We start from the raw sequence: 21998 nt of genomic DNA, 5'->3' as shown, positions 1-21998 counted from the left end.
GTGCCCAAAGAGTGCTAGGAATCTGTGTAGCTTTCATCTGGAGCAGACCCCACTGCCTGGGACCCTGGCCATTCTGAAAGGAATGCAGTGAGACCCCATGCAGAGCGGTTGGCTCTGACATCCCTGATAATGATAGCAATATTTGCTACTCAAAGTTGGGACAAAATGGCTTTATTTATTTAACCATCTGTTTGCAGTAGATCCTCATCATCTTTTTCTTTTATCCACAGATTACTTTTATATCCATATGCCACATTTTGCTGCTCTAACAGCTTCTCAAAGGCTTGCTATTTTTAGACCTGTGCTAATGGATGTATGCATGACTCCTCAGCTAGCGAGCAGCTTGTTAACTCAGATTAGTGCCTGGTTGTTGCATTTCTTATATTTTGAGTCAACTATACATTTTGAGGTAGAATATCTGGGATAAAGGAGAAGGAGGTGTATAAAACCAAAGGGGAGCTCAGGAATGTCTGGTTTTCATTATATTCGTTCTTTATTCTATATCCTGGTGTCTTGGACTTACTGGAGGCATACTGTACTGTTGCACTGCACAGGTTGTGTCATGTCCAGTAATCCTGTACAAGTGGCTGAAGTCAGAAATAAAATTAATAAACAGTAGGACACTGGATTAGTCTTACAGGAGGCAAGTCAGTGTCAAAGTTATCAGGAGGCTTCCCACTTCCTGGCACATTCCTTCTGTTGTCTGCAGTAATGAATACACTGTAATTATGTAAAATAAGTTAGTTGGCTTAGTGTGGTGGTGCTTACGCATAGCTCTTCAGTGAAATAATCATGTGGATATAGGTGGTCTGGGGGACCATTTGCCCCAGCCATCCATAGGCATCTGACAGACTAGATGGTTAAGTTAGCCAGGTAAATCCCCTGGGCTCCCAGCAGGAGGGTTGTTCTTGCTGTGTGTAGATGGAGTTGGGGAGATGATTCAGTAAAGCGCAGCAGCCTGTCATTAGATAATGTGAATAGGTCTCTCAGCATGCAGGTCTTATAGTAAACAAGGGAGAGTTCTCCCTATGATTGTATCCTTGTCCCAGGGGGGTTATCGGTAAGATAGTTATGTTCTTTGAATCTTCCAGTTATTTTTGAGGGAATACACTTTCCTTCATCCTTTTTGACTGCAACTTCATAGAACTAGCTGAAGCAATAATCAAGAAGAGTAGCTGTTAGAAATGGTTGTCCTCTTTCAGACGTAACTAAAAACAGTACCTACCTAAACAGCTAGAAGTGTGTGGCTTCTCTGAAAAGGAAGGAGGTGGAAGAACACCAGTTTTGAAGCAGTGGAGGGTCAAAACTGCATTAAAAAACCAGAGGAGTAATCAAGAAATGTGACATATCCCAAATAGGAGATTTTCTTGTGCATGTCTGTTATAAAATACAAACTTATGCTTAGGGAATATGTTGATCATCAAAATGACAAAGGTTAGAAATATTTCTCTGCTATACAAGATTTTTTTGCATCTCCCAAAGCACTTGGTATCCTCTGCGAGAGGCAATGTAGACTGTTAAACGATCTGATCTGCTCTGTCAAGCAGTTTCTCTTTTCCTATATTTTCCTTTAAAAACACAGGGATTTCCCTCAGCTTCTCCAATTTTACCGATGAGTTTTTGTCATGCTTTCAATACAAAGTAAAGCTGAGTTTGTTGTCAAGGGTACATACCAGAGGAGAGAATTAAACCACCACAATCCCCCGTGCATGCTCTTACCTAGTGCTTAAAAATTCTCTTTCTATAGGAATTTTGCTTAAACGAGGTATGAGTTGCGTTTTTTCGCTTGCTCCACATCCACATGCTGACTCCATTTGCTCATGTTTCATTCTTTCCTATAGGATCTTTCAGCTGGTGTTTTCCAGCTAACATTTTCCACCAACAGTTGCTTTCCTTCCTCTTTTAGGCAAGGAAGTGTTAAATTCTCCTGTCATTTGTTCTTAAGATGCCATTTCTGGAAACTCTGCCCATTAAATTGACTGCAGCTAGGAAAAGGAGATGCTTTTCTATCAATAGGAGAGCCATTATTCTTTTAGGGACTGTTGAAATACTTGTAGTGAGACATTTTGTTGCTGTTTCTAATAGCCCTTGTTGAACTAATTCTGTGATAGCAGAACAATATACAAAAAGAAGCTGGTGGAGGTGTAATCATAAAAAAATACAGGTCTCACCCAGTTTGTATGGAATCCTTCAGGTATTTCATTAGCGTGACAGGATTGCCATCTCTGACGTGTGAGATTGCAGAAACTTCATTCATATCTACTCCTCAGTTGAGTGTTACCACTTATTAACAATGAAATCAATACGAGTTATCAGTTATCAGTATAATGACTTCAAATCTTTAGACCTGTAATCCCGAATGCATTGCATGATTACAGTGAACCTTTCAGAGAAGTTAATGGGACAATGTGCACTTCTAAGAGATTACAGAAAGCAGCCCTGTTTGCTTTTCCACAGGTTAGAAAACAGACAGAAGAGAGGACCTTGCCTTGGGGGTGGGAATATCTTCCTCTGAGTTAAACTGCCATGGGTTCTCATTGGAAAAGGTGTGATTTTAATATTCTGCAGAAAACTGTATTAAAAGGAGGGGAAGGGAGAAATCTGTAAAGGCACATCAGCAATTTCTTCTCTTTGTTTCATTAGCTTGCGTAGCTGTGCCAGCACGCATTCTAGCCCATCTTTGTTGAAATAAAAAATAATGCTATCATTTGCAGGCATGTTTCCATATGAACAGAAACAAAGACTCGGTAGCATGAAGCTTCATCTCATAAGGAATCATCTTTTCTTCAAATATTCTGATAGGTTATGAGAATTATACTTTTTTTTTCTGTTCCTGTTTTTTGAAAAAGCGTTATAAATGCACCTAATTTCAGGAAACTATTATCTTTAAAAAGATGAACTATCCTTAAAAAATAAAAGTTGGGTTTGTATCGACTTTGATACATGACTTGTTAAATCAAACCAAGCCAGATACGGTTGTGGTACAATGAGAAAAAAATGTGTAAATTCATGTTATGTATGTTATTTCATAACTTTGCATGAAACGTGTTTTGCTTCTGCCTGAAGCCTGAAGTTGTTGTTTTAAGAGACAGGCTCTTTGGAACCTTTCAGGAAATACTGACCTGGCTGCAGGGTGTACTTCTCCTGTGTAACAAAAGGGAGAAAAAAAAGGATAGCTTTTACTGGCCAGGAAAACTGGCTTTACTTATGTCATCAGTCAGCTCTGTGTTAGAGAACCAGGATGCCTCTTGTGTGAACTGTTAACATTTAACACGTTTCTGGCTGAATGGCTGTTTTTTAAGAGCTATTGACAGATATGCAATAACTGCAATTAAAATCTCCATAATAAACTACAGTTTTAATCCCAGATACCAATAGAGTTCAATAAGGGAACTGAAATTTTGTGATGACCAATGAGAACTTAAATTATCTTTGTGGCTGTAAATTATATCAGACAGCTGCAAATCAGTGTGTCAGACTACTTGTTTGAATTGAGGTATTTTATGAAGAAATTGAAAGCAAAGATCCTATTTTCAATATGACTTGAGGATCAGAAATGAAATTTTAGAAACCAAAGTAACTGTGAGCAGGTTTCTCATTAACACTTGAAAACACGGCTTGGATTACTTAAGTAGAGGATATAGAAATCTGATTACCTTTTTAATAAAATTTTTAAAATATTTTCTCTTACAGAGACCAAAAGTGATGTTTTCTGTGGGCCTGTGTGCATCCTGGCATTTTCAAAGAAACCTGCGAAACCTGACATTAAGTGGAAAGTTGAAGCACTAGGATTTTTTTAAAGATAAAACAAAGTAAACATTCTCAACCTATTGAAATATTTTATTTAAAAATAAAACCATAGAAGTGATACAGTATCATGCAAAGATAAACATCTTCATTCTGTTGAAATCAGTTGACCTAAGTAAAACTTCCTAGATAGCTGTGTTTTGCAAGATAGTTCTTTACTCTTTGGTTGTCTTCAGGTTTTTTCCAAATCCTTTTTGGAAGAAGAATTTCATGGTCAAGTAGATAGACTGTACAATATTAAATATAGAAAGACTTCCTTTCTTTTTCCCCCTCTTCCTGCACCTTTTCTGCAAAGACTTTGCTGTGATTTATCTTTTCAAGTTCCCATAATAAAGGATTGGCTAGCTTAATGATGAAGGTGAAGTCAGTGAGATTCAATTATGTGAGCCTCAAATAAAAAAAAAATGAAGCAGATATTTGGAAACTTTCCCTAGAAAGAGAAAAATTGTTTTGCTGAAACAAGTAAAAAAGCTTGGGCTTTTCAAAGAAGTGCTAGGAGACTCTTTTCTGATATATCAAGGAAATGCTAGGTCTTTGACCAAAACCACATATCAAAACAGTGGTGACAAAGTAGATGGGACTCTGTGGCACATGTTGTTTCATAGGAAGCGCTAACCTGGAGGAGGAAGGAAATGGGGGCAGAGTCAGAGGATTGGCCTCTTCCTGTCGATCAGTACTAACCAGACTGATAGGGAAATGCAGATCAGCAGAGCTTGGAAGTACCTGAGCTATGACAGCAGTTAATGCTGCGTGTTTTAGAACTGTGTGTAGAGCTTGGGTAACCTGTCTCAATAGTGAACTGGGTTGCAGTTATTTTCTGGCTTCCTGGTTTTTAGTTTGTAGTCTGAAACTTGATTTTCTTTTGTAATGTAAACCATAGCTGAACAGTAGTCTTGGTCAGCAATATTAGTCCCTATCCTGATAATTTTTGCTCAGTCTAGGTAGCATACCCTTTATACTTTGTCTACCAAGATGTTTTATCTCTTGTCCCCTTTACTCTTAATTATTTTATTTGAAGCACTGTCTTAATACCACACTACCCAGCAAATTTCATTTGAAGTACAGGGAGCACAAAATTTAGGGCTCTGCATTACTGTGAGAATATACCATTAGACTGTGGGAGTCATGTCTCCCCTCAGTTCCCACATGCTGGACTAAGGAGGGAGGAAACCTCTGCTGTCAACTCTGCTGGAGTTACTGAAGTTCAAGTCTACCAGCTAGCTTGGTACAGGGGATTCTGGCTGTAGCAGGGGATTTCTGGCAAGGAGAGGAGGAGGGAATCTCCAGGTCAGACTGGATTGTTTAGCATCTTAAGACTATATTCTCCCTTACAAGGACTTTGATAGGGTAGGGACCTTAAGTCACTGTTATTGTACTTTATCACCTAGCAGCTTTTCTCAAAGCAGTGGACTTTCATTGCACTTTGCAGGTGCAGTTGAAAGGCTGGTCTGGTGGCAGCTAAACGTATAAGTGCTTATATAGCCCTGACTAAAGCAGTCCTAGATAAATACTGTGGCACGCACAAACTGCTTTCCACTCTGCAGCTCAGCCTAGCTAGGTTTTCCTGCTTCTGAACATAACTTAGCCATGCATGTTTGCGCATTTTTGTCAATGGATAAATAAGTGTCCTGCTTAATTAGATACATGCTAAACCCTTCACTTTTTCATGACCTGCGTCACAGGTCTGTGCACGTGCACTGGGCTCCAGATTTCATCTAAAGTCTGGCTGTGATACTGTGTGATGTACATGTGGCAGAATCCTTAGGGCTCCTGGCATAAAGTGACATTAGTATGTACTTTGTACAAAAAATATTTTAAGTAACAATCATGTAACACAATAATGAAAAGATGGGTCTAAACCCACAAGAATTCATAGTGTGTCCCTACATAAGTGTAGATCCCTTCATTTTTACAGGCCTTGCTGCTGCTGACCTGAGCTGTGGTCATCTTTGTTCTTAAAAGGAATGACTGTTCATTCCTGTGGTGGCAGTCACTTTTCTTTTGCTTGTATAAATCACTGAATGTGTGTCTGTAAACATTTCAAAGTGAAGTAAGAGCATTTTTCCCAGGTCCAGACTTAAATGGATAAGCAAAAATTATCCTACTATTTGTTGTAATCGTGAAATACTGAAGGTCTTTGTGTTCTATCCATCTTATTATGCTGACTATACCAAGCTGGTATAGCTTGGTGTTATGCAGAGCAGTTGTTGAATTAGACCTTAAAATGAAGTATATTAGGGTCGTAATCTTTCAGCTGTTCCCTGGCTGTAGCTTGTCCTTGTTTGGTTAGCTAGTTTCCTGTAAAAAGAAACCGTTCTCAGTTAGTATGCTGTCATCCACGATGTTGCATAGGGCTGTTGCAGCATCATGATTGGGGTATAATGCTCCTCTTTGATACATCTACAAAACTGAGATGGCACTTACCTAAAAGAAATTGAATTGAAGGTCATGTTCAAAAGATGCCAGTCTTCCAGCTAAGTTGGACATCTCAGCTGTCCAGCCCAACCATTAATTTTTAGAACTGGCAGCTGTAATGGTTTGTTAATTTGCTCTTGAAAGACCAGGCTGAAAAATGCGTAAACTCAAATGCATATTTTTCATCTCCATTTTAGCAAAGGTCAAAACACCTTTGGAGCAACTGAATTCCTAAAACTTCATGTCAGAGCTTGCTAATGAGAAATGGTCCTTTAGAGAAAACGTCACCATTTCTTTCCTGTGGTAGCATGGGGTCAGTCTTTGTGAGTCACAGGATCTTTGAAGCAGCAGTGCAAGCTTGACGTCTCTTCTCTGCGCTTTTTCTCTTCAGAGCTTGACAGGGCATGCATCTGTCACACTGCCTGCTGGAGGATAAATAGAGTGGTGGAAACTTCTAGGAGAGTCCTGTAAAGGCTTTTGGAAGTGTCCTATAGTACTACAGCTATACTGAGGATGTGAGGGTTTTATATACCTACAAGTCACTGTATTTAGCAGAGAGGGGTAGTGTGGTGTGGTTGTAGGGAAGAAATCTGAGTGTCTCATATAAAAATAACATTCCTCATACAGACTCCTGCAATTGCTGGTTATTGATCTGTGGAAAACTGCCAAGTCTTTCACAGATAACATTGTTCTGGGGGAGAGAAAGCAGTTCTGTGAGTGTTGTTGCAGTTACTTAAAGTAATAGTTCTTTTTTATAATAAACAATGACGTTATTGGTGTGTGGAAATAATTTTAGATGTTACATTGGTTCTTTTCAGATGTAGTTAGAACTTAATTGATGTTTAACTTCTGCGGTTTTTTACTTTAAAACTAGTTTGATTTACAGCAGAGAGTGGAAAGCAATGGTACTTTCACTCTTGTGTGTGTATCCACATTGATACACCCACACACAGAATGTGTATGCACTGAGAGGACAAAGGGGTCCCAGTGCTCCTTTTGAGTGGGTTTTTAAATAGAAATAATGATACTGTAAAAGAAATAATTATTACTGAATTTCTACTGTAATAGAAAAAATGACTAAAAGTTGAAACAACTCTGGCATGTTTGCTGCATATAAAAGCAGAAGGCTTTCAGAGCCTCTTGCTTTCTGTTCTGGACTGTCTTTGGGAAAGTCACCTTCACAAGCATTGAGACTGTGTGTAAGCAGATGGTCTAATAAAGGTACACATGGACAGCTGAAGTGGTGTGGCAGACAGTGCCGATAAACACCTTGGTAAGAAGGAACCAATTAAATTAGCAGCACTGGGGTCCAGAGTACTGACAAAGGGAAAGGTTATGACTTCCGCATTTGTTTTGTAAGTTTCAGAGTGAGAAGCCTATAGCAGTATCTTGAATGTAAAACCAGCCACTTCTCAGTTCCCTCACGAGAGGAAAACATAGCATTTACAGGAACATTAATGCTTTTGAGGGTTTCTTGTTTTGTTTAAGGCTGCTTCTAAAGTTGTTGTAACCTATTTGCAAGAATATCAGGTTGTAATTGTTAATTATAGAGGGGAACAGTGTGAGGTCTGTGGGAGGGGTTAGAAACCGAGACTTTTCTCTTTGAGAGTACACATGGCAATGCAAGCAAGATTTTCTGCTGAAGATGACTCTGGAATCAAAGATTAGGAAATGAAGAGTTTTGCAGTAAGTTGTCTACTGTCCTCAAGTATTGGCATTTAGCATTTTCATTCTGAAAGCTATTTCTTAACAATCCTTTATTTCTGTTTCAAGTGCTCTGTCAGTTGCAAACCAGATGTTAGGATTTTAAGTGGTTTGTTTGGGATGTGTGAGTGTCAACCCAAGAGGGAGTAGTGGTGTGGTTTTTAATGGGGCAATACAGGAAGGCTGTGAAGGGGCACTCGGTCATTTTGTCAGATGGGTTCTTTTCTTTATTCAGCCTTTTGTTTAATTCAGCCCTAGGCAGGTGAACTAGGCTGAGTAGTAGTTGAGAAATCATGATTTGGCATTAAGGAGAAATAGTTTATTTTTGCATTCCCTCCACATGCACTTTAAACACTTGTGTGAGACTAGATTTTAATGCCTGTGACATATCCTGTTCTGCTGAGTTGCTTGAATTTCTTTTGGGGACTAAGGGGGAAAAATCTTGTCCCTAACATTTAAAGCAGACTAATTTGTCTGCAGTGCTACACACAGTCCTTGCAATTAAAAAGTTCAAGGCAAATGCCAAGTGGCTGCAGAGTGTCTTTTTTTTTTTTTTTCTAGGGCACTTAAAGTCTGGGTGAAACAGATGTTTCCTCCCCCCTCAGCTCATTTTGGAAATTAATATGTTTCTAGTGAAATCTCACTGCAACATGTGCTGAGGCTCAGTGAAGATGTTTCAAACACCTACACGAAAACTAATTGCAGCTTCTGCCATTCACTGCCTCTATTAAGAAAAAAAAATTTTTTTCAAAAAGTTTTGTGAGCTAAACTGGGAGTTGCCAGTTTGGGTTACAACTGTAATAGGAAGCTGTGGCAGGAAGTACTTGAAAACATGGAATTATTTGTCATCAACCATGCCATACGTGCTGAGAGATTACTGCCTCTGCAAACATGACTGTTTTTTCGCCATCCATTTCTGTTCTCAACATGGAGAGTGAGGAGAGCGTAGAGCTCAGAGGGGAGATACGCATACAGAGATACATTGTTTTCAGTCCCTTTCTTCTGCACAATTTCTCAGCTTGTTTTTGAGGAGTCAAAAATTCAGACTTGAAATACATTGTCTTTTCTGTGCAGAGATAAATTTCCTGTACCTGTACAGTCCATTAAAATCCAGATGCTTGTGAGTAACAGTGGTGGGTGCATACCATCCAAAATTTCAAACCAGCCAACTTACTTAAGTTTTGCCACTCCCTGCGCTGGGTGCAGCACCCTCCGCTGTGCAGAGCCATTTACACAGTGCTTGCAGTGATGACAACCTGTTTCTCTGTTTAGATCATTTTGGGACCGGGCTCCTTTAAAACAAGTGAAAAGCACCTCTGTGAGCTGGGCTGACCTCTGGCTGGGCTAATGGGTCGAGCTGAGGTTGAAGATGTTCTTACAAACACAGGCTTTTTTAGAATTAATGTCCTTTTCCTCATCTATCAGATTAGCCACTGCATATTCATTAAAGCTTCTCTTTGTAAATAGACTAATACGACTTGATGCAGCTGACTGTTGTGAAATACAGAGGTGTTTTTGTCAGTTCCTGGAAAAAACTGACATTTCGGTTTGTCTCCCCTTCATCTCAGGCTCTTTCAGTTGGTGTGAAACTGTGTAGGTCTGTTGAAATCAACAGAACTGTTGTTAGGAGGAGTTACCATCCCTAGCTTTCTGCTGCCATCCGTGCAGCTGAGATACCTTAGCTGTGTCCACCTTCAATGTTGACTTAAAGTAATCCGCTTTTTTTTGGCACTGACATCGATTGGGACTGCTTTCACAAGCATACCCATGAGATAGTAGTACCGCAACAGTTGTATATTTAAACGTCAATCACTGTAAAGCAGTGCCACCAAAGCCACCAGTACAATTTAATATGACAGATTTAGCAACAGAGGGCAAGTAACGAGTGCTTGTTGTCAGGATGCCTCCAGGCAGAATCTCTGTGAAGAAGGTGGAAATCCCCATGGCCTGAATTTCTTGTTATGAGAATGGTGGTTCAAAGGACAAAGTAGCTCACTTAATTTAGTGTCCTGCAGTGTTTTTAAAGATGCATCTTTGGTGGGTGAGATTACAAATCAGAAAACTAGACAGGAAAGAAAGCGTACCCTGAAGAGAGACCCAGTATGTTTTCAGTGAAGGTAGCTATACATACGCACATGTATTTTAAGGTCAACATTTGAAGAGCTCTTTACCCAAAACTCAAATCTGTGGCTGCTTATAGAAATGGAATTGCGTGTTTATCTAAGCCATTGAGATGTAATTTCAGTTTATACCATGTTAGCACAACTAATCCTTTCAGTGATGTTCAGCTTCTGCCAATTCAGTCAATGGACTAATTGTGTGAAGTGAAGCATACAAGCACAGCAGTGTTTTATGTACTACATCTTACCACTTCCTGAGCCTGTCTCTCTGCACACTACCTTCTTGCAGTCTTCTAGCCAGACCTGTTGTAGAGTTAGAAATGCCCAGATTAATTTTCCCTGCTTTGACAAGCTCCTTTACATTGCAGGAGGCCAGCTTTTATAGTGCATCCATAGGAAGCATCTCCACTACGGCCTTTCAACACGCTGGAGACAGGCTGAAGATGTCGGCAGCTGGCAAATGTGAAAGCAATGAAGAGGTGTTCTGAGGTTGGCAGTGCTTTTTATAGTACATGCATTTTCTGGGAAGGGCATAAGAAGGGAGATAAAAAGAAAGTGATTGTGGCAAGCTGAGAAGTAGCTGTAGCAGACCAAGAAGTTCCAAAGAGAAGATCACAGCAAAAAGGTAAGGGTGTCAACTTCATCCTGTCCTTTTTCCTGCTGCTTGAGTATTTTCTTTTACATCAACAATTCTTCCTTTGAAATGCAGACATTTTCTGGAGAATCCTATACATACTATAATAGACATTCAGCATTACTTTGAGAAAAATACAGGAATATTTTTTTCTCACTCTGTTTTCTAACTCTAGCCCCTTCAACTCCTACTCTAAAAGTGTGGTGGTGTTGGTTTTTTTTTCTAGAAGCTCTGTAGACTGATGAAATATTGATAACAGTTCAAAGATCAGAAGTATCTCTACATAACTGCTGTATATAGAGTAATAGTCAATCAAGACATGGGCGGAGAAGTCACGTAGCAGTTGATTAAAAAGTCCTACAGAAGACTTTGACTCAAGACTAGAGACAACTGAAAATAACTCTGAAACTCTTATTCTTAGATAAACTGTTTTCACTTAAGGGTCTGCCCACAAAGATGTATGACCAAAAGCACTATGAAGCAGTGTCATAATGTCATGCATGCATCCAAGGGGAGAGTGTCAAGGGGTTAATTTGATTTTGTTCAAGTCTAACAATGCAGTGTCACAGTGTAATCTAGGATTTTACTCAGTCTTGGCCTAAGTCTACTGTCAGCTGAGTAAATGAAGAAGTTCCTTGCATTGGCATGGATTTGGGCCAAAACAGGGTTTTTGAAAATCCCATTGGTAGTGTTCTCAGTGCAGTTGTTTTAATGTAGCTTACAGCTAGATCAATATTCATCTTCAGTCATCTGATTTTTCTTTCCTGTTTCTAAATATACTTGAGGAAGTGTTACTAAAAATTATAAAGTTCATAGTTTTAACTTCTCTTATTTTAAAAAATACCTAAGCCAGGTTTCCCTAAACCTTCTCTGTGGTCTTCACTCCTGGGCACAGAGCATGTGTGGAAAACACAGTAGTACTGTACATTGTTGCAAGACTTTTTATAATGTTATGAGAAACAGAGGAAGGCCTTAAAATGATAACAATGTGCAGTGATGGCAGCCTCCTAAATGGAAACAAAGATTCTTCTGATTTTGAGTAAGACTTGGTCTGAATGCTCCTGAAAAATCCTATCCCTAGTTCTTTGGTTTTTATGGCAGCATTTGGCAGGATATGCCAGTGTTAGTTGCAGCAATTGGCTTTGATAATGGTTTTTAGTTTCTTGGTTATCAAATTTCTGCTCCAGGTCAGGCTTCATATGTTCAAATGGGACAACACTGGCCACCTGGTTTTTGGTAAAAACATGCCTGGAAGCTGAAATGTATGTAGTAGCTGTGGGACTGAATGCCTTCAAGATTTGAGTGCTTCAAGGGTTGAGAACGCTTGGAGGGCCGTCATTGCTCGGATGAACTGAGCGCTCTAACATCTCACCAGAAAGTAACAGATGATGACTTCCTAATACTTCTTAAGCATGGCAAGCTTTAAAGCCTAGACTAGTTTTTCACTGTCAATGGGCCAAGTCATTTTGTTACAATTAAATGCATGCATACAGGATTTCCCACGTAAGGGTCTTGGCATCTTTTGGGCCTTAGCACAAGCACTTCACAGCTCTGAGATCTGCCATAGCAGTTGTGAAACAAGATAAATTCTTAGAACACCCTCAATGGTCTGCACTAAATTACCAAATTCTAATGTGCCTGAATGACTGTCCTTGTCATTTGTCTTTCAGGTCCTCAGGCTCCATCCGCCACCAGCTGATCACATTGCAGCGGCATAGGTGTTGACATGAGGACCAGGAGGTGTCCTGTCTGCTTTGCAGCTTGTCTTCTGGTCCTGCTGGGTAAACACCAGAGAAAGCCCACTACAGAGGCAGAGCACATGTTTTAAGAGAGCTGACAAGCCAGTTCCTGCACGTACATGCATCTTTGTAAGAGCACGCCAAGTCCAGGGGCCTCTGTGGCACTGCATGGATATAAGAACTGTTGCATGTGTGGGGTTAGACTCTGCTTTTTGAGAGATGATGCTCCGACGAGGATTTATTCTATTTTTCCCCCGACTTGTAGGGCTGCTGGTGGTGGCCTGTTGCTCAGTGTCTATTGTTTATATGTTGGCTTGCACACCCAAGGGTGACAACCAGCAGCTTGCCTTGCCCAGGGTGCACAGTCCGACTGCAAAGGAGGGATATGAAGTCATTCTGCAAGAGCAAGAAGAGCAGCACCACAACTACATCATCAGCTTGAAGAAGCAAATTGCCCAACTGAAGGCTGAGCTCCAGGGCAGGAGTGAACAGCTTAAGAACATAGAGGACCAGCACCCAGACCCCTTGGACATTCAGCTTGACCACAGTAACCCAGAGAAGGCCCAGGCTAACCTGCTGGCTTTCCTCCGTTCCCAAATAGACAAAGCAGAGGTGCACAGTGGTGTTAAGCTGTCCACAGAGTATGCAGCTGTGCCCTTTGAGAGCTTTACCCTGCAGAAGGTGTACCAACTGGAGACAGGCCTGACGCGCCACCCAGAAGAGAAACCTGTAAGGAAGGATAAGCGAGATGAGTTGATACAGGTGATCGAGTTAGCTGTTGGGAATTTGAACAATCCAGAGGGGGATGACAATGCAAAACACCGTGTATACACAGCCTCCGACTTTGTTGAAGGTTTGTATGCAGACAGCAGGTTGGAAGGTCCACATAGGGCTTGTGAGGGGTTCTGGTGTGACTGCGTTGCTGAGGGAGATGGATATTACCTCAGAGCACAGATGTCTGGGACAGTGTTAGTGCTGTGATCCAGTGATGCGGTCTCAGGCACAGCTGCAGAATGGCAGCTTTCCTGGGGAATGGGACTTTGACAACACAGACTGTCAGTCTCTCACAGTGACCGCCAATGTGTGCTCACTGTGTCTAGTTATGCGCTTGCCTCAGAACAGACAAAGCAAGGAGTGAATGACCAGGCTGCAGTCCCAGATCTGTTACCAGTGTTAAGACTGACAACTGCAGTTCAAATCCAAACTCCAGTGTTACCCTTACTTCCACCTGCATGACTCTGCTAGAGTCAGAGTGGCAAGATAAGTTTTGAGGACAGCAGCTTAGGAGCTCAGTAACTCAGCTGGTAACAAATACAATGTCAAACGTCTAAGAAAGCTTAACCTTTACAGGGTATGTCCTATACTGGAAGTGGTGTACCTTAGCCCTTGGATTCTAAAATTAGCTAAACAGTCTTTACCCTCACCTGTGGTATTGAGACAGGAAGTATGGATTTTTAAAATGTCACTTTTAACAGCTGCCAGTTTTTACTTCACGTCTTCTGTCACTAATTCTGAAGTGCTTTCTTGTTTCCAGTCAGGCTGCTTTTTCCCAGCCAGCCAGAGGCACCAGATGAATTCCAGAAGTTGTGATGTCTCTGTGGTTGATACCTGTTCAGGTTAGCCCCTGCTGCACAGCAGCTCTGAGTTAAAAGGGCTGGAACGTGTGCAGCAGAAACATGATATGAGACAAGATTCCAAGGGCTCATGACTCTCTCTCATTCAATGAGAGCACTACATTTTTACTTCTAATATGGCTATCCTAGTTTAACTTCATAGGAACTGGCACTTTCCCTGCTTGTTGTTCAAGTGTGTTCTGTGTAAGTGAGATTTAATCCACAGCTGACCTAGCTGAATTTAGTCTAGGAGGAAGAGCTTGTGTCCTCATTTCAGATGTTTGTGTTACAGACTTAGAGAGTATGTGAGTAAGATGCCTAGCTTTTATGGAATGACTGCTGTAATGTGCTGAACAACAGCCCCCATGCTTATCCCAAATCACTAGTGATTTTGCGGTGGATTGTTTTCTTCATCTAATATTTATGAAGAGAGCAGAGCAAAATGCATCCTTCATGTGATGAGGACAAACTATTGCCGTTGTGTAATGGCCAGTTGTTCATATCCACTCCCTGTACATGTTTCTCTGATGATCATGGCATTGAGAGACAGCAGGTTCTTGAGGTGGGGCTGGGTTATACCTGCCAGTCAGGCAGGTGCCTCCCACATCAGGGGCGTGAGTTGTTCAGACTGTGGAGACCTTGTTGAGGCAGACACTGGCTCCCCTCTGGTCCAGGCACTTCTTCTACACCAGTCAAATTCCTCAGACATGGGACCAGGGCATGGGCAGGGAACTGGGAAGTGCTGTTGGCTGCCAGCATTTGAATGCATTGTGGAGCTATGTGCTTCCAGTCTCCTCCTGTCTGTTTGTTGTTCAGTTTATAATTTCAAAATATGTTTCTGCTCTTTATTATATGCGCTGAACAAGCAGGCATGACTGTTTGGCAGCGGCTCTTTCACGGGGAGAGGCTGAGAGGAAAGGAGATGTTTCCTGCCATCCATTGCTTAATATTCCGTTAATGTGATCCTTTTGCTTAGAGCCTGTCTTTATGCACAATCAAGGGTCTTTTCCTGGGTACCAGTGCTGTCGTTGGGAAACAAGGTAGAACCTGGTGTGCAGAAAGGCATGGGGAGGGGGTGCACACTGCAGTGCTGGCTCTGTGAATGGCCTTGGTGGTTTTCACATACCCTGGTGAAATAATCCAGAGGGAGCAAGCCCTGCAGGGCAGGCACTTGCTTCCATAGGTGCAAGGTAACAAATTCTCATTCTTACTCAGCAGTGCAAACCAATCTGTTTGCAAATGCAGGCATCTGTGCATCAGGGCTGGAAACAAAGAGCTGACCTGGCAGAAGATTTCCCTGCAGAGTTCCTTTGGAAGTCTCTGTCATTTCTTGGCAGTCTCTTTTCCCCCATCCACCATTCTCTGAGAATGGCAAAAACTGCCAATCAAAGCACAAAAAAAAATACATTGCTTTGTATAACTTGAGCAGGGGAGGGGATGACTTGAGTTTTCTGCTCCGATTCTGCATTTCAAGTGTGGTTTGGACTCAGAACTTGTTTTGGAGACAGCGCTTTGCAGGTGCCACTGCCTACACAAGTTAGTAACAGGCTGGATTCCATGGCAGCTTCTGGCAGCTTCGTACCGATCTAGCGACACAGTAACTGTGAGCAACGTTACCCGGCCAGCAAAGCCAGCTGTTTTAATTTTCTGGAACCACCCAGCGTAGATGGAGCTTGCTGGGAGATGTAGCCCAGGTCGGCACTGAAAGTGATACCACTTAACCCTGTAAGCTTTTTATCTTCCAGCTGCTTTAGCAATGACAGCACGCAAAAGCTGTATGCATCTCTTACGTTAAAGGTAAGAGGGATCTTACTGCCCTCATCTTAAGGTTGAGCAGGTGGAGGGATGTGCTGAAATGAAAATCAGGTAGTAAGGGTCAAAGACAGGATTCAAAACCTGAACTGCTTCTCTTGATGTGAGACCTGTGTCTTTGTTTCTGCCCTATTCAGCGAAGCCTTTGACACCAGCTTTACTCAAGGGTGTTGCTGATCCCAAGTCTTACTAGCATATAGAGTGGTGCAAGTCATTCTTGTTTGCTTGGGCCTCTTGTGTGGATTTTTTTGTATTCTTGTCTGGTATCTGCTATCACTTTTTCAGTAACAGTTCGTGTGCCAATAGGCAGGGTGGTGGTGTGGTGCAGTAAATTTGATTAGAGTCTGTATCTCTTCCTCTTTTCCATTTGATGCCTTTATTCTGGTCTTTGCAGAGGAAAAATGTTTCTTCAAACACTTCTTACATTTAAGCAGAAATGTTTTGTCTCTGTGGCTGGGATCTCTTAAAATAAGTGTTGCATCCCCTGCAGTTTCTAGACGGAACAACTTGTGTGTAGGAATTAGACTGTGACCCTAGTACCTTACATCTGAGCTAAACTCCTTCTGAGCAGATTTGCTGTTACATGAAATTTGGATAGGATTCTCACACAGCTCTCCTTCCAGGAGTAATAGCTGACACGTAGTGGAATTTTCCATTTTTTCTTATTCAAAACCAGGAGAACCACACCTTCTCCCTGGGGCCCAAAACGTATCCATCTGGCTGCTGCTCTGCTTCCCTCTTCACAGAGGCACTTGGGCTGTCAGGCTGTTATAATCCTCCCCTCTCCTCTCCCACTTCTATACCAAGTTCACTGGTTTTCTGCCATGGGGAGTTAGTAAGAAACAACATGGAAAAGAACAGAAATTTACGTGTATTATAAGCAGGCAAAGGACTGCTCTGTTTCCAATAGAAAGCCAGTTGCTCAGTGGGCAGAATAACAGGTCTGGTCATTAATTTATGTAAATGGCAGCAGAGCTGGATAGATTTGGAAGTAATTCATTTTCTCAAAGGTAGAGATAATAATTTGGAGGCTCTGACAAGCCTGAGTGATGTGTTCCATAAGTGAATATAATCACTGTCTGGTGATACTCTTTCCCAACAGGAACAGTTTCAGAAAATCCCTGGATTGCTTCAGAAATGTCCTGCCATGGCACTGTCAAATATGCTGTATCATAATTTTCCTACCTGAAGTACGTGGCTATCTAGTGACTGGAATATTAAATAAGGTCTCAGAGACAAGTGAAAAGGAGTGGCTTTGCTTTCTCAAATTGACAGCTACTGGTGGTGGGCTACCCGATGCAGTTTTGTGCTGGAAACTTGTTGGGAAATAGGATGATGCTCTTCCTCAAAGGATAAGATGCTGTGTTTTACTGCATGTGAAGTGGGAAGGCCACCATAATATTGAGTTAAAATGGGGACAATGAATACTGATAAATCCTAATAATGGTTCCCACAGCATCTAAGTAATGAGCATGGGTCCAGGGAGTATTTCTATTGACAGTGGGAGTCTTGAAACCTGCAGTCTGTGGAACTGAGGCTACAGTTGTCATCTACTCAGCAGCATTTTGTTAAGGTTGCATGGCTGTTTGCTAGTTATCTGTTCCAAGTAGATCTCTGAAACTTGTTTGCCTGCCCTGCTGAATAGAGATCAGGTATTTTCCATTTCTTTAGAGAGCCTTGGGAATTGCTGCTCTAAAGACTGAGCATTTAGTCAGCCCTTCAGCCCAGGTCTTTTTTTGCTTCTCACTTGCTCTTTTCCTCCATTTTAGGGCCAGTCTCTCTGCTGACCCAAAGCTCCTGTTCACTTTTTTACATTGGGTTTCCAAAGGCCTTGACTTTTCTCTCTGCCTCTGAAAGGAACAGTGCATACTCTGAAACATACCTGCTGTAATGGAAGCAATAGACGATCAATTAACCTTCTTTTATGCATAGTGAACATCTAGCCTTTCCAAGGATTCCACTTCAGAAGCAACCTATTCAGGAAAAGGTTTTCTGTTTTACTTTTTTCAGACTACTTTTTTCCCCTCCTTGTAGTTCATCTCTTAGAATTGAGGCTGCTTGATGCATCTTTCTGAATCACATAAGAAGTCCTGAGGACACAAATGAAGTAGTGCCTTCGGAAATGGAAAAATCTTGTGAAAAGCAGGATGTTTTGCTGGGTGAGTCCCCAGAGTGACTCAAGACCTTCAGGCTCATTTCCAAGGCTCACTGCCCGACCTTGGGCAAATCACTTTGTTCTCTGCTTCTAAAAAGAAGACACTTAAAAAAGGAAAGATGATGCTTGAAAGGGGAAAAGAAATGGTTTAAACATGCATCAAGAATAACCATATTTAATTACATGCATTAAACTTGCATACAATTCTGTAAAAGATAAAATGCTAGGATTATAAATTCTTGGATTACCTTCTTGCACAAGGGAACCTTGCCTTCACCTAAGCTGCTTGTTTTTTAGCTGTAGTAGAAGGCCTGAACAAGAGCAAAACTGTAGACATAGAAGCAACCTCTGTTGATGTCTGTATAGCACTAGGAGGGACCCCTTGGGTCACAACATGCATTCTGCTTTAAGGTGCTTCTTGCTTATTTGGCAAAACTTCCTTTATTCCACAAATATATTACCTATCTCTGGGGAGGTGGTATTTGTGGGGTCATTGTTTCTTGGCTGGGGTAGAAGAGGATGTAGAAGCAAAGACTTTGAGCTGTTGTATGGTAAATATTATTAAATTGGTTAATTTAATTTAGATCTTTGTTAATATGAAAAATGTCAATTCACTATGTCAAACATAGTTCCTCCCTTGGGGAGGTTCAACCCCATGCACCAGTACAGGCTGGGGGCTGACCTGCTGGAAAGCAGCTCCGCTGAGGAGGACCTGGGAGTGCTAGTGGACAGCAGGTTGACCCTGAGCCAGCAATGTGCCCTTGTGGCCAAGAAGGCCAACGGTATCCCCAGGGTGCTCGAAAAGGAGTCTGGCCTGCAGGTGGAGGGAGGTTATCCTCCCCCTCTACTCCACCCTAGTGAGGCCACATCTGGAGTACTGTGTTCAGTTCTGGGCTTCCCAGTTCAAGAAACACAGGGAACTGCTGGAGAGGGTCCAGCAGAGAGCTACGAAGTTCATCAGGGGACTGGAGCATCTCTCTTGTGAGGAAAGGCTGAGAGACCTGGGTTTGTTCAGCCTGGAGAAGACTGAGGGGGGATCTTATCAATACCTATAAATATCTAAAGGGTGGGTGTCAAGAGGATGGGACTGGACTCTTTTCAGTGGTGCCCAATGACAGGACAAGGGGCAATGGGCACATGTGGGAACACAGGAAGTTCCACCTCAATATGAGGAGAATCTTCTTTCCTGTGAGGGTGCCAGAGCAGTGGCACAGGCTGCCCAGGGAGGCTGTGGAGTCCCTTCCCTGGAGACATTCAAACTCCGCCTGGACGCGTTCTTGTGCCCCCTGCTCTGGGTGTCCCTGCTCAAGCAGGGGGATTGGACAAGATGATCTCCAGAGGTCCCTTCCAACCCCTGCCATTCTGTGATTCTTTGAAACGTGTGAAATAGTCCTATCTAGAAAATGCAAATCAGATTTAATTTAGGTTTTGGTTTAGGTTGATGTCAAAATGCTACCTTAACCTTCCACAATACAAACTTCTTTGGCAAGACTTGTATTCAAAAACGGCCTGAATAAAAGAGCGCACCCAGCAATGCACTCGGATCATCAGCAGGCTTTTTGTGAGGATGAATGGGTAAGCAGAATTCAAAGGCCCAGATTTCCATTCTCTGATCACCAGGAGGAGGAAATGCAGGGACTATGAGGTCACCATTCAGATAATCTCAAGTGCAGGCTCAAGTTCAATAACAGAACTCTTGATGGTCTGCACCTTGGGCAGACTAGATAGAAAAAGCTAGGGAGAACCAAGGGCACAGCTTTAAAAGATTAGCAGTAAAAGAACGATGGAGCTGCTATGTCACTAGATTAATCTGCTATGCTGGAGGGACAATTGGAGCATTTCTTGAATCAGCTTATATTAAAAATAAAACATGAAATGAATAATAGATGAGTAAATCTGCATATAGTATTACCCAACTGAAGTGTTCATTAAGAATAAAATGCTTACACAATGATAGTGAAGGTAAGACAGTCCACAGAGCTCTGGCCAGATAAAATCACACCTCACGGTGTGTGGTGACATGCCTTTTGAGTGTTCTGGACATACCAGTGTAAAAGCTACAATACAAGATGAAGGGCTTATGTCACTCCACTGACCAGAGAAACCTTTGACCCAGACCTTCACAAGAAATACAGACAGAGCTGACAGTCTATGGGTTGGATGCACAACAATGTTACACATCAGGGAATGACTAAGATTAAAAAACCAAGCATTATTTTGGTCAAGCTGTTCCTCATAACCAGATGGGGATTAAAAAAAAGAAGAAACAAGTCAAGCAGCGGAATATTCTTCCAGACATGTTTTGCTTGTCTCTTTGAGTCTCTGCAAGAGATGGAAGGCAATGCAATTACACTCTTCTACTGATGAAGTTGTTAGGGTATTTACAGTGGCTTAACAAGTAGTTAGTATTAGCATTTAATTTTTCCCTCTTAAACCTAACGGATCTAGGCTTTATTTCAGTATGCACTGTAGGGACTGAAGTGTCATTTAGAATGGGTAAGATCTATAGCCTTTTCACCAACTTTATCTCGTTTAAGGTATCAGAATAGCATTTCAATGGGGCACGACCAATACTTTTAGAGTGCAGGCCAGCCCTCAGCATGGGACCAATTTCACCCATGGCGTATGTTAAAAGTTCATGCCATACAAGAAATAAGTACATGCTTGTATGAATTAAATATCCTTGGTTATTGTCTAATGAAGTCTCCAGGATTGTGCCCTGGGTCTAGCCTCTGACAAACTCCATGTTGTCATCCTTGCAGACCATTACTTGCCCAGGAGTGGGCATTGTTGCCATAAAGACAAGAAAAGTCTCTTGAGGGTTGAGTAACAGGAGAGTTTTGTCCTGACCAGCAGTGGGTGAAGTTGATGGCTGCTGGGGCCCTGTTGCATAGTTTTATTAGGGGACTTTCCAAAGAACCTCCCAGAAAGGAGAAAATTAATGTGCTCATCAGGAAATTGCTTTTCTGGGAGATGGCCTAATCACTCAATTGCAGAGAGGCAGGCTGCCTTTCGCAGTTTCTTTGTATCACCATTACCATGCATGCCTGCAGTGTGTAATTGAAGCAGTCTGAAAAATAAGGACAGTATGTCTGCTGGGTTATACTGAGTGTGAGCAATTGGTAACCTTCAGGGGTGTGTAACTCAGCCAAGCCTAGCAACGTGCCTGCGAGAATACCAAACATCTCCTGCAACCCAGGGCTGTGTCCTTGCCAGAGTGACAGCTTCCTCCAAACAATGGTGGGTTGCATACTGGTTTAAAAGTAGCTCATGCCTCTGCTGCCTTTTCAGCTTAGGTGTAACACATGAAGACTGCATCCCTTTTTTTTTTTTATTTCCCCCCAGGAGCCCAGCTTTAATCCAAAATATCTCACTTGTTTTCATGCAGGGATCTACCGCACAGAAAAAGACAAAGGCACATTGTATGAGCTGACTTTCAAAGGAGACACAAAGCATCAGTTTAAGAAGATAGTTTTATTCCGGCCATTTGGTCCTGTAATGAAAGTGAAAAATGAAGATGTCAATGTGGCTGACACACTTATTAATGTCATTGTGCCATTGGCCAAGAGAGCCAGCAAATTTCGGCAATTCATGCAGAATTTCAGGTGGGTTTCTATTCCAGTGCTGCCTTTGCTTTTTCTAACTTGGAAAGTAAGATGTAATTTCAGGAGTTATCAAGGCTTCACTCAGTAAAAATCGTGGTACTTTTACATAACATTTCATTGTGCCACTAAGAAGTAATTTTTGAGATTAGAGAGGCTGAAAGGCATTTGGCTGCTTAATGCATTGTGATTAGCAGCAAAAGCAATTTATATTCCAGTCATCAGGGTTTCTGATTTGCATGTACCTGGCTTATGTGTCTCAATCTATTTTGTTGGGACACACGCGACTGTGGCAACATGAGAATTTCATGCCATTATTTGCAGAGAGACATTTCTAAGGAAAAAGGGAATTAATGCTCCCAGACACTTTGCCAGGCCCTATTAGAGAAAAGATTAA

At 41.8% G+C, this 21998-nt stretch overlaps 1 protein-coding gene across 6 annotated transcripts in view; it reads left to right on the top strand.

The window, feature by feature from the left end:
* Window positions 1-21998, top strand: part of CSGALNACT1 (chondroitin sulfate N-acetylgalactosaminyltransferase 1) — a 48980-nt gene that overhangs the window by 19459 nt on the left and 7523 nt on the right. For 4 of the 6 annotated variants that reach the window (XM_075090621.1, XM_075090622.1, XM_075090618.1 and 1 more), the window contains 3 exons: window positions 10415-10671; window positions 12351-13272; window positions 21388-21604. In XM_075090621.1, the coding sequence (XP_074946722.1) occupies window positions 12639-13272; window positions 21388-21604 (851 nt within the window). In that variant the 5' untranslated portion in view covers window positions 10415-10671; window positions 12351-12638. Of the gene's footprint in view, window positions 1-3693; window positions 3813-10414; window positions 10672-12350; window positions 13273-21387; window positions 21605-21998 lie in introns of all 6 variants that reach the window. The other 2 variants (XM_075090623.1, XM_075090619.1) reach the window with 1 other exon arrangement.

The sequence above is a fragment of the Phalacrocorax aristotelis genome, chromosome 4, assembly GCF_949628215.1.
Source record: "Phalacrocorax aristotelis chromosome 4, bGulAri2.1, whole genome shotgun sequence".
In the NCBI taxonomy this organism is placed as follows: Eukaryota; Metazoa; Chordata; class Aves; order Suliformes; family Phalacrocoracidae; genus Phalacrocorax; species Phalacrocorax aristotelis.
Note: the sequence above shows the minus strand (reverse complement) of the source record. Positions and strands in the feature narration are given on the sequence as shown.